The 14,750-nt window shown below is 35.0% G+C and overlaps 1 protein-coding gene across 2 annotated transcripts in view; it reads right to left on the reverse strand.

The window, feature by feature from the left end:
* Positions 1-1,189: 1,189 nt before the first annotated feature.
* LOC149776640 (splicing factor 3B subunit 1-like) overlaps positions 1,190-14,750 on the reverse strand; it is a 67,256-nt gene continuing 53,695 nt past the window's right edge. For both annotated transcript variants that reach the window (XM_089941150.1, XM_089941151.1), the window contains 7 exons: positions 11,632-11,853; positions 11,086-11,268; positions 9,663-9,841; positions 8,072-8,257; positions 5,677-5,949; positions 4,515-4,731; positions 1,190-3,576 (listed from right to left, as the gene is read on the reverse strand). In XM_089941150.1, the coding sequence (XP_089797276.1) occupies positions 3,418-3,576; positions 4,515-4,731; positions 5,677-5,949; positions 8,072-8,257; positions 9,663-9,841; positions 11,086-11,268; positions 11,632-11,853 (1,419 nt within the window). In that variant the 3' untranslated portion in view covers positions 1,190-3,417. The remainder of the gene's footprint in view (positions 3,577-4,514; positions 4,732-5,676; positions 5,950-8,071; positions 8,258-9,662; positions 9,842-11,085; positions 11,269-11,631; positions 11,854-14,750) is intronic.

A 14,750-nucleotide genomic window follows, 5' to 3' on the forward strand; every position in this document is an offset into this window, starting at 1 on the left:
AAGTATCTTGGAGATCATAAAACCTTGTAATGCCATTAGAGAATGATATGTGATGGATGGACATCAACGCACTAATAGAATTTTTCATAAATGTATGTTTATTTTTTACGCTATGAAATCCAGTGCTTTAGTTGCATGTTCAGATACAACTCCTGTTATGCACTAGATTGGTAGTTTTCTTAGTTGCTTTTACGGAACTTTTAACGTTACTGGCTGTATCATGCAGAGGAGATGGCAACTAGTTGCCCTTCTTAAGTATACATCGAGTCACATGACTGGTTGATCTAGGTGGTTATCAAACCCATGACCCTCAGATTACAAGTCTAACCCTCTACCAACTGAGCTACCATGGCTCCCTAGATACAAGTCTGGACATGACAAATACTGTATAAAATTCAGCATAGGTTATCATTTCCTCGAAATTTGAAGGAAATGATTCTTTTTTATACAAAAGACTCAATGAAATTTCTGATGTTTTTACAAACAACTTTTCCAGAACCAGCTGAATCACACTGGTTTCCTTTGGCATTCTATGCACAAGTCATGAGAATGAAGTCAATCAACATTTCATTTTCTCTTTAGGATTTAATTCTGCTTTCTATTGAAGGCAAGTAACATTCTTCCTCAGTTAGTACTTCTCCGGAAGAAATATAGGAATGAAGTTGAAACTACAATAGGATGCAATAATAGTTGACTGTTTTACTTAGTATGGGGATAATTTTTACCTTGGAGAAGAAATTGAGGATGACTCAAACATGAGAAAATAATGCATTTTTTAAAGAATTGAGTCACTTCAATGTGTACTGTTTTAAAACGAACAATTTTTCATCCCATGCAAAGCATCTACCCATTACAAAAATCCTAGTACTGTCAACAATATCACAAGTGAGATGATTTACAATCTCAATTTGAGGAAAATTAATCATAAATTTACATTAGCCTGTCACTCATTATATAAATATCTATTAATGGATATTGCACTACAGTGCTGGATAGGGGTGGGAGGTGGACTTGGACATTGTACATCTGGAAGTTGGTGTAGTGTACAGGTGCTGTATGTTGGAAGCTTCCAATAATCTTGGTGCTTGAGAAATCAAGGGTCCCGTCAAAAGCAAATACTATTTCAATTACCTGACAGCTAATAAGACTAAATAAATAAATCACATCAACAGAACAAGAAAAGCCAATCTCTGATAAGTATTTTTACTTCAATTTGTGATCTGTAGTTTTGTATGTTTTCAATGTTTAAGCACACAAAATTCACAAAGACATGCACTCACTCTCATCTATGCATTCTATGAATGGAAAAAAAAAACATGTTTTAAATTTTGTAAAAAGGATATACAAAAGAAAAGCTTTGATGCAGATTGACCAAGTGTAAAAAAAAAACAACATTAAAACCAAGACTATTCAATGATCTCAATACAATGGACTAATTCAACAGCAGACACAATAATGTATCTTGACTCCAAGTGAAAATACAAAATTAACAGGATTATTGACTTTACAAAAAACCAGAGTGGAATATATTCTGAAATGGATTCCAACAATGAAAAAAATTAGACAAATTTTCTTCCTTTTCTCTTTCCCTTTCTCTTTCAGATCCAAGGCATCTTTCACTTATCATTAGAGTATCATGCAGAAACATTCAGCCTCTGAGATGCATTTCTCAACTTTTAATTAGGTCCAAACTGTACAATAAGTAATGTCATATTCTTATTATTCATAATCCAAAAATATGATTCAGTCCAACAGGTCTAAAAAAAAGTAATTATAAACTGATGTTCCTACAAAGAAAAGGACAATTATATACACAGAGAAATGGATGACCGATAACCAATGGCCAGTTTAAAACCTTGGCTTCTGTTGTTAAAAGAAACCTGAACTGCTTTTTCCAATTCAAAAAAAGAGACTGCCAATCTACAAACATTGGATAAAGCATTTTAAGAATTAATATTTCTAATGTGTTTCAACATGATGATAAAACTGGCACCTATAACAATGCAATAAAAAAAGAAATAACTATATTAATGATGCCAAACTTTCAGTGCAATTCTAAAATTGTCGAGCTACAACCAAGTGAATATATTGCTTATTACACTATTTCTTTGAGAAATACTTTTCAATGGACTGAAACTATATCTTGTGATTTACATTAATTAATCATATTGCTATTTTGTATAGATGTCACCATGCATGAAGGAAAAGTGTTGTTGGTGTAGTGGCTCCAGGTAGCCAAGTCCTTGGATGGGATGGGGGTGGAGGTGAGCAAGTACTCCCCCCAGATGCCGAGATTGTTCTAAATTTTCATCTTGTTGATTGCCTCCTCCTAACAGATAGTTAGACTGTAACCGTTTGACTTGTGATGTTAAAAGTCATAATTGTTTCAAAAATTTAAATGAACAAATTTTTCAAGTGTATGGCAGGATCGTACTCTTGTCCATGTGCATGATTTATGCCATTTCTTTTAAAATGTGAAATATTCTCCAAGTTTTGGGCAGGACAGCATGTGAAATATGATGGACTAATCTTCCAAAATAAAACACGTCTCGGTTGTGACTCAACATCAGGTGGATATTTAATCAGCTGCAATTTTCTCATGCGACTTTAAATATGTAGAGGTTATTGATAGTTTTCTTGGATGGTTGTTAACACTGTATCAGTTACCAGAAAATGATGACAGCATATTTTCTTACAAAAGAAAATCTTTGCCACTCAAAACATCAATTTACTGCAAAGTTTACACTGCATCTGAGAAAAAAGATTGTAATTCGGAATGCAGATTTGCATAAAACAACTTGGAGAAACTTGGCTGAAAATGTAAATTTTAGTATCTCCACTGTTGTGACATTTACTTTTATGTGACATCTTAATTTATTTTGCTTCAATCATGTTGCTGAAAGAACTATTCTGAAAGAAGTCAAAATTTTAAAAATGTGCACTAAATTATGCACTAAAATATACAGAGAGACCATTGTTTGAATGAGTATTAAGTTTCATGAACCAATATACCTACTGTATTTACTTCTGTTTTGTGTAACTATAATATAGCGTAATCAAAAGGACACATTTCATGCTTACCTGGAATTCAAACAATTAGCCTCAGCATATAGTTGCCCCATTTCCATTTTTTAAAATAATAAAACACATTCTACCAACGTTTTACGTGGATACCTTGCCAAATGTGAGAAAAATACACGCCAGAAAAATAAGAAATGAATGTCAAAATGAGAGCAATATGAATATCATCCAAATAAATGTCAAAAAGATCTAAAAATTCTCAACTTTGCCCAAGCATTCTTTATACAGTCCATAGCATCTTTATTTTCAACATTTATAACATTGTCATTTTATACAGAAACCTGTTGGACAGGTAAACCATTAAATTATTAACCTGGAGAAAAGAGAATAAATCTATCACAAGACATAGTCCAGCTCATATCTAACGAACTGATTCTTGGTATCATTAGGTACTCTTGGGTATGATGGTATCATGCCATCCTGAGCTCCAATATACACTGTATTGTACACCTTCCAATATACATCTCGCACTTTCCTTGCTGGGTGGAAAAGGCCCTGAAAGACAGATATTAATAAAAATTGTTTTGTCTTAAGAAATTTGTATGCACAGTATCTGACATGACTAAATCTTGAGGATATGTGATCAGTATTTGATGACTGCATAATCAATATTTGATATGACAGTATCTTGATGATGAATGACTGCATAATCAGTATTTGACATGACAGTATCTTGATGATGAATGACTGCATAATCAGTATTTGACATGACTGTATCGTAATGATGAATGACTGCATAATCAGTATTTGACATGACAGTATCTTGATGATGAATGACTGCATAATCAGTATTTGACACAACTGTATCGTAATGATGAATGACTACATAATCAGTATTTGATACGACAGTATCTTGATGATGAATGACTGCATAATCAGTATTTGACATGACTGTATCGTAATGATGAATGACTGCATAATCAGTATTTGACATGACTATCGTAATGATGAATGAGTGCATCAGTAATTGAATAGACAGTATCTTAATGATGAATGAGTGCATAATCAGTATTTGACATGACTATTCTGATGACTTTGCATGATCAGTATTCAACATAACATTATCCTGATGACTTTGTGTGATTGGTATTTGACGACCATCTTGATGACTTTGCATCAGTATTTGACATGATAGTATCTTAATGATGAATGACTTAGCATCATCAGTATTTGACATGACAGTATCTTAGTGATGAATGACTTAGCATCATCAGTATTTGACATGACAGTATATTGACTTGACACCACTATCTTCATGACTCTGCATAATCAAGTATTTGGCATGAAAAATAATTGACAGAAAATGGTCAAGAAATTGTTCCAAGTGATAATGCAGTTTTATGAAATTTCATCACTGTCTACTAAACAAACTCTTCCCAACACCACAACCTTCAATAAATGAATAGTTTTAATTAGGTGCCGTCTTATCTTACCTGCAAGGCATACTGTAATATCTTTGAAGGACCAAGCCCCACTCGTAAACCCTCCATAGCCCCCATAAAAGCTTGTACAACATGTGGTGAGGTTTCAAATATGTTTGGCCATACATAGTTCAACAGATGAATCAGGGCGTCTTCACAACCAAACCCATACACGCCCAGTGCCATATGCTGTATTGCTGCCATCGAAGTCTGTCTATGCACAAGATCTCTACACACAAAAAAAGACATTCATCAATATCTGAAGCATTAATATTACTAATTTTATCTCTTCATTAATATCCACTTACGACAAGAAGATCTTTGGCTTTAAGACAAACAAGACATAAGTCTACCTCATAATGCTTTATTATGACAATAAATCCCTTGAGTGCTCGTGTCTACCTCATAATGTTTTATTATGTCAATAAATCCCTTGAGTGCTCATGTCTACCTCATAATATTTCATTATGTCAATAAATCCCTTGAGTGCTCATTGTCTACCTCGTAATATTTCATTGTCAATAAATCCCTTGAGTGCTCGTGTCTACCTCGTAATATTTCATTGTCATTAAATCCCTTATGTGTTCATGTCTACCTCGTAATGTTTCATTATGTTAATAAATCTGAGTGCTCGTGTCTACCTCGTAACGTTTCATTATGTCAATAAATCCCTTGAGTGCTCGTGTCTACCTCATAATATTTAATTATGTCAATAAATTCCTTGAGTGCTCGTGTCTACCTTGTAATATTTCATTATGCTCATAAATCCTTTGAGTGATTAAGTCTACCTTATAATGCTTTATTATGCCAATAAATCCTTTGTGCACTGAGAGTTTAAGTGAACAAACCTGCAGTTTTTACATTTAGAATGAAACATTTGGTGAAATTACATGCAATAAAAGACTTTATCATAAAAACTGAATCTAACTGAATGATGGTAAGTAATAATTTAAAAAGATTTAGTTTGTTGATTCATGGCACTTTAATACATGAAGGTAATGTCATACAGAGTCAAACAGAGTAATGAGTCTTGTTCAATGACACTCCACGGTAGCCACTAGGGGCTAATCTAAAGGTGGGAATCAAACCTACACTTATCTGGTCACAAGTCCAATGCCTTAACCACTGAGCCATGAAAGCTCCACCATCTAAAATGAAAATTACAATTTCTCACCTATCCATTAAAGCATCCTCAAACAGTGTGGTAACAGCATAGATATAATCCTTTCCCATTTCTCCAATATATTCAAACATGAAGGACAGAGATTTAAGAACACCGTTCTGCACATTCAGCTCTGGCACACGGTATTCATTCATAAGTGCTGGTAGTACTGTGAAAGGTGAGCATGTCTCAGCAACAATAGCTATGGCAACCGTTGTACACACACGATTCTGACGTTCCTGTACTTTAAGATTGTTGAGTAGAGTGGCCAAAACATCATGGGGACTAAAAATAAATTTGGTACAAATTAATATTAGTAATAAACTAAAGCTGAATAAGAATTCCATTAAGCAACAGAACAAACATATTAGTAGATATATATATATATATATATATATATATATATACACACACACACACACACACACATGGTAGAACAAAATCTCCTTTTTTGGCAAGCATTATTATGAATTTTTTCGATTTTTCTCTAAAAAATTTACAAGCTAAGGATGTTGCTTTTTTGCAAATATTATTTTCTTTTATTCCCATATATTTCATGTTCTAGTTCCAATAGCTTGTAGATAAAGACAAACCTTTTCACAATAAAAAAAATAATTGTTGGTTGTGCTACTTTCAAGGAAATACCTGACGGATGTAGTACTGAGCTTTTAATGTTTACATCCTTATTTAATGACTTACACCTGCACATATGCATTAAAAAAAAAAACCTTTGTAGTCTCTCATTTATTAGTATACTGGTTTTTTGATGATGAACATAGTTTTCATGAGGAGGAGAAGATATTGCTCAAAGTGGAGAAGACAACTGCAAGCAAAAATGCTGAAAATCATGCACACAACGTTCCCTCATTCAAGTTTTCCTAAAGTTTCAGAAGAAACATTGACAATTTAACATGTGCAAATCTTTACAGACCTGCCAACCACAACAAGGCCTTATCATTAAGTAAGGCAGTTGATTTTTTTCAGTAACTTGCACCAGTTATCAGTAAGGAGTAACAAAGTACCATGTACTTCTATAGCAAAGTTGGAAAACATGCATTTAAAAGTCAGAAAGTGTGATTCAAGATTGACGAGACAATGGTAAACATTGTGTTCAACTCTAAATTTTTTAAAGTTTACTTGAACATTAATTACCTCAGTACAGTTTACACAAACTGCAGTTCCAATCCCAAAAGAGCTCAATGGCTTCTCGATATCTCTCAACTTGAGATAATCCTTTATGAAGATATGACTTCATATGATTGGCTAATAAAATTAGCTATTATGCTGATAGCATAGGTCGCCACAACATGATCCCTAAGCAAACATCATCAAATCTTCATGTAGGACAATGGAGATCTGATTTTAATCAGATTGCAAAACATACTGTTCAGGATTGCTGATCAAACAGAGCACATTTGTTTTAATACTGCCTAGGAATGCTACATGAGAATAACCAGTTTCCTGATGAAACCCCTGACAGTTAAAGAGATATCAAGTCTGAATAAAAATGTCAACAAATGGGAAGACAACTTTAATAAATCCTGATCTTGTATGGGACACAAACTCATTGCAATACAAATGCATAATAAGTTTCATGAAAATATCTGAAATGAGTTTTGGAGATATTAACCAGACAAGAATGGCAGATTGTCACAATTTGCAACAAACAATGGGATCTTAAATGCCAATCTAACTTTCTCTAATTGTTACAAGATAAAAGTCTAGCCTTGATTGTTGTTGTTGTTGGGTTTAACGCCATTTTTCAGCACACGATAGGCTATGCATGGCGGCCAGTATTAATGGTGGAGGAAGAACCACCGTGTGCAACTCAACTTTTCACTATGGAAAGACAATTTTTATGATTTGTTAGAGATGATAAATTTATAAAGATATTGCCCCTCTCTCCACAGATATGGTAGTGGAATAAAATCATAAGAAATTATATATCTAAATAATCAATAAATTTAATTGCAAACTTACTTGCATCTACAAAAACTTTCAAGTGACAATTTCTGGCATAACTGGAATAGACTTAGCAAAATCATGGAACAAAACAATTACTACTATCACAGGTAAGCAACTTATGAATATGATGTGATTCTATGCAATGTGAAAGTTGTGAATTGTGGAAAAAAAAGTAAAAAATTTTCTCTTACAAAAGTATGAAATAGAAAAATCTTATAAACTGCTAATTTTCTACACATTTAATTTGTAATAAAAGAAGTTTATCACAATTAATTTGTTTTCCTTTAACCTAAAGTCAATGTCAAATCTGGTTTTAATTCAAGTTACTGAAAATAAAATAAAAATGGTCATTGATGGAATGTGGCATGACATGAACATGGACAACACTATTTGCCTCCCTCCACAGATATTGTAGAAATAAAAACATTAGAAATCAATTTACCCAATGGCTTTCGCAATGTAACCAAATGTGTTGACAGTAGCTCTTCTGATTGCTTTCTTGTGAGCTTTCAGTAACTCTAACAGCTCAAAACAGATTCTCATCCACTCTCTGGCGGACACATACTCTGCACCTCTATCTGCTATTCTTCCAACCAAGTCAATACAGTTTTCCTGCACCTTTTCATGCCTGGAGGGACAAACATAATTCAAATAATTACCAACTTGAATCTAAAACAAAGACTGATTACTTGGTTTTTATTGCATACACCTTAGACATTATTTTATCACAAATTAGCAAGAGTTAAAATCAATGAAAGTCTAAAGTGTAATATATTCAATTTTGAAATTCTAATAATTTGCAGAAATATGAACATTAATTAAAAATGTGACTAAGTTATTCGCAAATTGAAGGTAAATACATGTATAATGTCATAATATAAATATTACAAATTAATTAATTTGCTATAATCCTATTCTCACTATGATGGGGTAATTTTATCAAAATAAAACAAGCGTGATCGGACCAGTAGTGAATCTATATAATAATTTAAGAGCTAAGGTCTGACAACAGCCTGGGCCCCTAGCCCAGGAATCTAGTGCAATGAAATTGCCACTTTTCTGGACCTCACCATCTGACCTCAATCTCATCTCATCCAGTTTTTATGTCCAATTCTATCACTTCCAGTTGTTTTCAATCAGTGTACTTGCTGTTTAGTTCAGTTATTTCAGTTTTGTCTTAATTACATTTCATTCAGTTTATTACTGTTCAATTCAATATTATTTTTTGTCCTAAATACATTTTAGATTAGTTTATTTCGATGCTTTCTTGCTTTTTTTAACATTCATAAAGTAAACACAAGTATTTTGCGCTCAGATGAAATGAAAGTGTTTTGGAAATGCTGATATAAAACTAACTGACCAATGCTTCTAATCCAATAAATACGAGCCAACACAATGAAAATGGAGAAACAGTTGGAAACTTTCAACATGTATCAGATACAGATAAAAATAAATTCTACCACATATTCCACTTTCTGGCCAATATATGTGTGTGTGATTTGCATTTTTAACGTAGTTTTAAAATTTTTTCAGTCATATCGCTACGATGTCTGCAGTGTGGCGGTTTTTAGTGATGTCTAGCACTGGGGCATCATGCCGCAGACATGTGGCATGATGTCCCACCCAGTCACATTATCCTGACACTGGGCCGACCAGTCCTAACACTAACCTCTTAATGCTGAGCGCCAAGCGAGGCAGCTGTTAGTACCATTTTTGTAAGTCTTTGGTATAACTCGACTGGGGATCGAACCCACGACCTCCCACATCCGAGGCGGACGCTCTAACCACTAGGCCACCGGAGCGGTTTCTGGCCAATATAGGTACATACAATTATTTCATGAGTGCATATGGAAACTGTGGGTCCAAATATTACAATGACAAAATGTATCCATGATGACAAGTATTTCTGCTAAAATTAAATTTACTGGGGATCTGCACTAGTATATTACATTTTGTAAGGTACGAAAATTCAGTCAAAACCTGAAATATAAAGCTGAACATTTTTTTGCAACAATTCTGTCAGTACAACTGACCTGTTTTTAAGGATGGGTGTAAGCCTGGGGAGTAGATCCTTGATTGGTGGGGTCATCTTGGTCATTCCTATGACATTGACGATGCCCTTCAGGGCTCCAAGGATACTGCCCAGCACTTCTGGATACTCTTCTCCAAGATACTCATACAATACCACACCCAAGTGGCCCATCAATTTTTCCTGTAAAACACATTGTTTTAAAAATTACATGTTAATTATACATGCAAAGTAAACAAGGAGCAATGAACAGTAGTTGTGTTGTTGAGATGCAAGACCATCCTACTGCATACAATACATATAATTGTCAACAGGCATAACATTTAGGTACAAGACAGCCATGTGGGTACTGCCCTTGTCTACTGCGATAGTTGTATATTTTAACAAGCATATCATCAGGGCATTTGACAGCCATGTGGGCACTGCCCTTGTCCACCATGACAGATGTATTTTTTAAAGGCATATCATCTGGGCATTTGACAGCCATGTGGGCACTGCCCTTGTCTACCACAATAGTTGTATATTTTAACAAGCATATCATCAGGGCATTTGACAGCCATGTGGGCACTGCCCTTGTCTACCACAATAGTTGTATATTTTAACAAGCATATCATCAGGGCATTTGACAGCCATTTGGGCACTGCCCTTGTCCACCATGACAGATGTATTTTATAACAGGTATACCATCTGGGCATTTGACAGTCATGTGGGTACTGCCCATGTCCACTACGAAAGTTGTATATTTTAACAGGCATACCATCTGGGCATTTGACAGCCATTTGGGCACTGCCATTGTCCACCATGACAGATGTATTTTTTAACAGGCATACCATCTGGGCATTTGACAGTCATGTGGGTACTGCCCTTGTCTACCACAATAGCTGTATATTTTAACAAGCGTATCATCAGGGCATTTGACAGCCATGTGGGCACTGCCCTTGTCCACAATGACATGTATTTTTTAACAGGCATACCATCTGGGCATTTGACAGTCATGTGGGTACTGCCCTTGTCCACCATGATAGTTGTATATTTTAACAGGCATACCATCTGGGCATTTGACAGCCATGTGGGCAATGCCCTTGTCCACCCTGATAGTTGTATATTTTAACAGGCATACCATCTGGACAATGATTCACCAACCCTCAATACATTATCGGTCACCTGCAAACAAATCTACAATATGCCATTCCTTCTTCTGCACTATACATTAGCAGAGAGTCATAATGTTCTGTTATATCCAGAAAGTGACACCAAAGACTCTCTTTCAAACCAAGCATGGTACATGGAATGCCTTCCCATTTTATACATTTCACATCATTGACAAAAATCCTACTTTTAGTGACCATGACTATGTTGACACTACTACAAAGGGATATCAATGTCTAGCCAACTGCCTATACAGGCTAAAAAAAAAGTAATCTTACCTCTTGGCAGGTTTTCATAACGATAGCTATTCTGGAAATGAGATCAGCTGCCTGTTGTCTGACTTTGGCAGACTTGTTGTTGAGACGCCAGAGAATGGTACCACATATCTGAGGAAGATAGGGCTTCACTCTCTTCCCAAGGGCATTTACAACTGTACCAAATCCATTCAGCATCACCACATCCTGTCAACAAAAGATCACTTACTTAACTGCCTAGGTATGAGATATCTACTGGGTTTAGTGAGAGAATATATTTTTTTTTAAACACTGGCAATAGCAAGTTTGAAATAAATACTGAATTTTCCCATTGGAATAATTCTTTACTGTCTGGAGAAGAAATCTTAACATCTGACTATGTTAAAGGGGTATCAAATCCACCCTTTCTTCTTTGTCAAATTTGATACAACAGAAAACATTATATAAAATGATGCAACTACTGACATCAGGCCACAGTTTAATTAACCACCCCAAAGACTACGAGTGATGAATAAAGTGATATTTATTATGTGGGAACGATTTATTATTGCACTAAAGTTGAGCACAAACCTCTGTGGTCTGTTCCTGGAAGGCATACAAAATGCCGTCAATCAGCTGTTCTTCCAGGCGTGAGTCAATATCAGCTGCTCCGAGATTGCCCATAATTTTTTCAATCGTCTCCATCACCATCTTTCTGTACTGTTCAGCCTCATCCTTCAAGTCATCAACAATACGACCAATGATCTCTGCAGCTCCAACCTTGTTGGCTATCTCCACAGTTGTGTCAACAAGCTGAATATCAAAAACAGATTCAATTTTAATTCACAAATCCATGACTAATCTAGTTTATAAACTACAGACTATCATGTGAGCTGAAGATCTGTGCATAAAGTCACATGACCAAACAATACCATAGACAATCACAGTATGAAGACATGGGAACAAAATCACATTCATTCCCATAGAACATAAATGATAATGGATCCTATATAAAATACAATTATATCATCTACTAAACTGTATAAAGATAATAAAGTATCATTTTTGCTACAATTTACAGAAATTCTTTTCAATCTCACTATAATGAACATCAAGATATCCCAATATCCTGTAATATTCACTAATATCTGAAGTAATTTTCTTTACTGAAATTTTGGACGTTATAAATAAAAAACCAAGGCAGCCAATGCAACTTTCCTTTGTGTGTCTTGGTACTGTTATCAGGTCACAATTGTTTAACTGGGAAATTATATTCATTTAAAAAAAAGTTCTGTTTTCAGTGGCAAGCCTTTTTGGCATTTAATCAGCATGTTGTTCAGTGATGATACTGCATTCACGCTTAACTTCAAAATTAAGAACACATTTCCATATATTCATTACGAAGACTCTGCATTAAAGGTTTTACTTCCCTCCACAATGTGATTTTGTAAAATTTTCATGGATAAATCCATTATGCTATCAGAAAAACAATGAAGATATGAAGATGACACATTCTTTTTAAAATTAGACAAGACAATATTAAGTTATCCTCCTTTACAAAACATTTAAATTCAGCAACAATAGTCTCTTGAAAGGACACTCAAACAGCTGTGAAGAATTTCCTGAAATTCAAGTAAAGACCATTGCTTGCTTTTAAACTTTCAAGTATTAAAACCACCTCTAATATTCTTGCATGACAAGATTTTCCAGTTAACCACTCTGACAGACATATTGGATGATAATGATTAGCACCATCTTCACCAAGGACAAACTGACACCACTGGATGCCATTTCTGGGGAATTAGTAACAGGATTTTCAATGTGTTCATTCTGGTGGCAATATCTGAGGTAAGACTGGCACCATTTTCATTTGAACCAACAAATTTTCAAGTCATCTGGTGAAAACCCTATCTTGATATGTTTGTGTGTGTGATCTGGATTTTTAACGTAGCTTTAACCATTTTTCAGTCATATAGCTACAATGTCTGCAGAATAGCAGTTTATAGTAATGTCTACCACTGGGGCATCATGCCACAGACATGTAGCATGATGTCCCACCCAGTCACATTATCCTGACACCAGTCCAGCCAGTCCTAACACTAACCTCTTTTGATGCTGAGTGCCTAGTGAGGCAGCTGCTAGCTTCATTTGTATAAGTCTTTGGATGACTCAGTCGGGATTCGAATCCGCGACCTCCCGCATCCAAGGTGGATGCCTTAACCACGTAGCCATCGGAGCGGTCCCTTATGTAGATATAACTTTCTATTTAGGAGTACAAGTGGTATGATTTTAAAGATTACTGCTATGGTGGATATACTAGATGTCAGAAAGATTACTGCTATGGTGGATATACTAGATGTCAGAAAGATTACTGCTATGGTGGATATACTAGATGTCAGAAAGATTACTGCTATGGTGGATATACTAGATGTCAGAAAGCCACTTTTTTATTTAATACCAAGTAAACATGATAAGTCTTCAGGTGAAAACCCAATGTTGACATGATTTTCCATCTAGGATGAGTAGTAATAGTATTTTCAAGATGGCCATATGGCAGCAACATCTGATTTTTATTTTAAGACACACAAGACACCACGGAAAGTTTTCCATTGAATCCCATACTGATAAAACTTTTCATTCATTAGGAATAGCAATAAAAATATTTTCAAGAAGGCTGCTATGTTGGCCATATAAAAGGTCAGACTGGCACCATTTAAAAAAAAAACAGAATAGACACCAGATGAATTCCAGAGAAAACTCCATGCTCATGCAACTTTTTGTTCAGGTGGAGTAGTGATAAGATTTTCAAGATGGCCGCTGTGGTGGCTATTTTTGATACCCATGTTGCACCATTTTCATTTAGGACTGACTAGACATTGCAAGATTTCTGGTGAAAATCCCATGATATGACTTTCCATTGAGAAGTAGCAAGAACAAGATTTTCTAGATGTCTACTATAGAGGCCATACTGGGAGTTAGATTAGCATAATTTTCATTTAGGACCAACAAGAGATCATAAAATGTCTTTTAGTGAAAACCCAATGTCTAGATGACCATCCATTCATATAAGCAGTAGCTATAACAAGATTTTCATCATGTCCACTATGGTGGCTATACTGGATGTCCAAGAAGAACCAATTTAATTAATAACCAAATTGACATTAAAAAAGCCTTCTTGTGAAAATCCCATGTTTATCATAGTCTGTTCTGGAGGAGAAGCAATAACAAGATTTTAAAGATGATGGCCATGGTAGCCATACTGGACATCAGATTAGCACCATTTACATTTCGGACCAATGTAATAAGTGGTTAATATTTTTAGTAAATTAAGTTTCCCTGATATTACCTATATGATCACATTACCAAAATTCTCTCACCCTTCCCCACAATACGAGTATCTTCTTAAAGGTTTTGCTCAAGCTTAAACTTGTAACATCCATGATAACAATAGCCAGATAGTGGAACAAGGGGCGTTACTTATAGGAGTTGCTTCCCTTTTGTTTAATAAGCTATCAACAGAAAGATGTTTTCTTTCAGAGAGGGCTGAATATGGTAGCACAGTAATCCTAAGGTCAAATGTCAGGTAATGTATATAATGGAGAAACAGCCTCTTGTATATTTCACAAAACCTGCACACATGCCAAATTGAGGTCACCACAGGTTATTAAGGCCTGTATGATTCAAGCACATCATTCATAATAAATGAATAT

The sequence above is a fragment of the Sinohyriopsis cumingii genome, chromosome 18 (assembly GCF_028554795.1).
Source record: "Sinohyriopsis cumingii isolate HCF-2022 chromosome 18, ASM2855479v2, whole genome shotgun sequence".
Lineage (NCBI taxonomy): Eukaryota > Metazoa > Mollusca > Bivalvia > Unionida > Unionidae > Sinohyriopsis > Sinohyriopsis cumingii.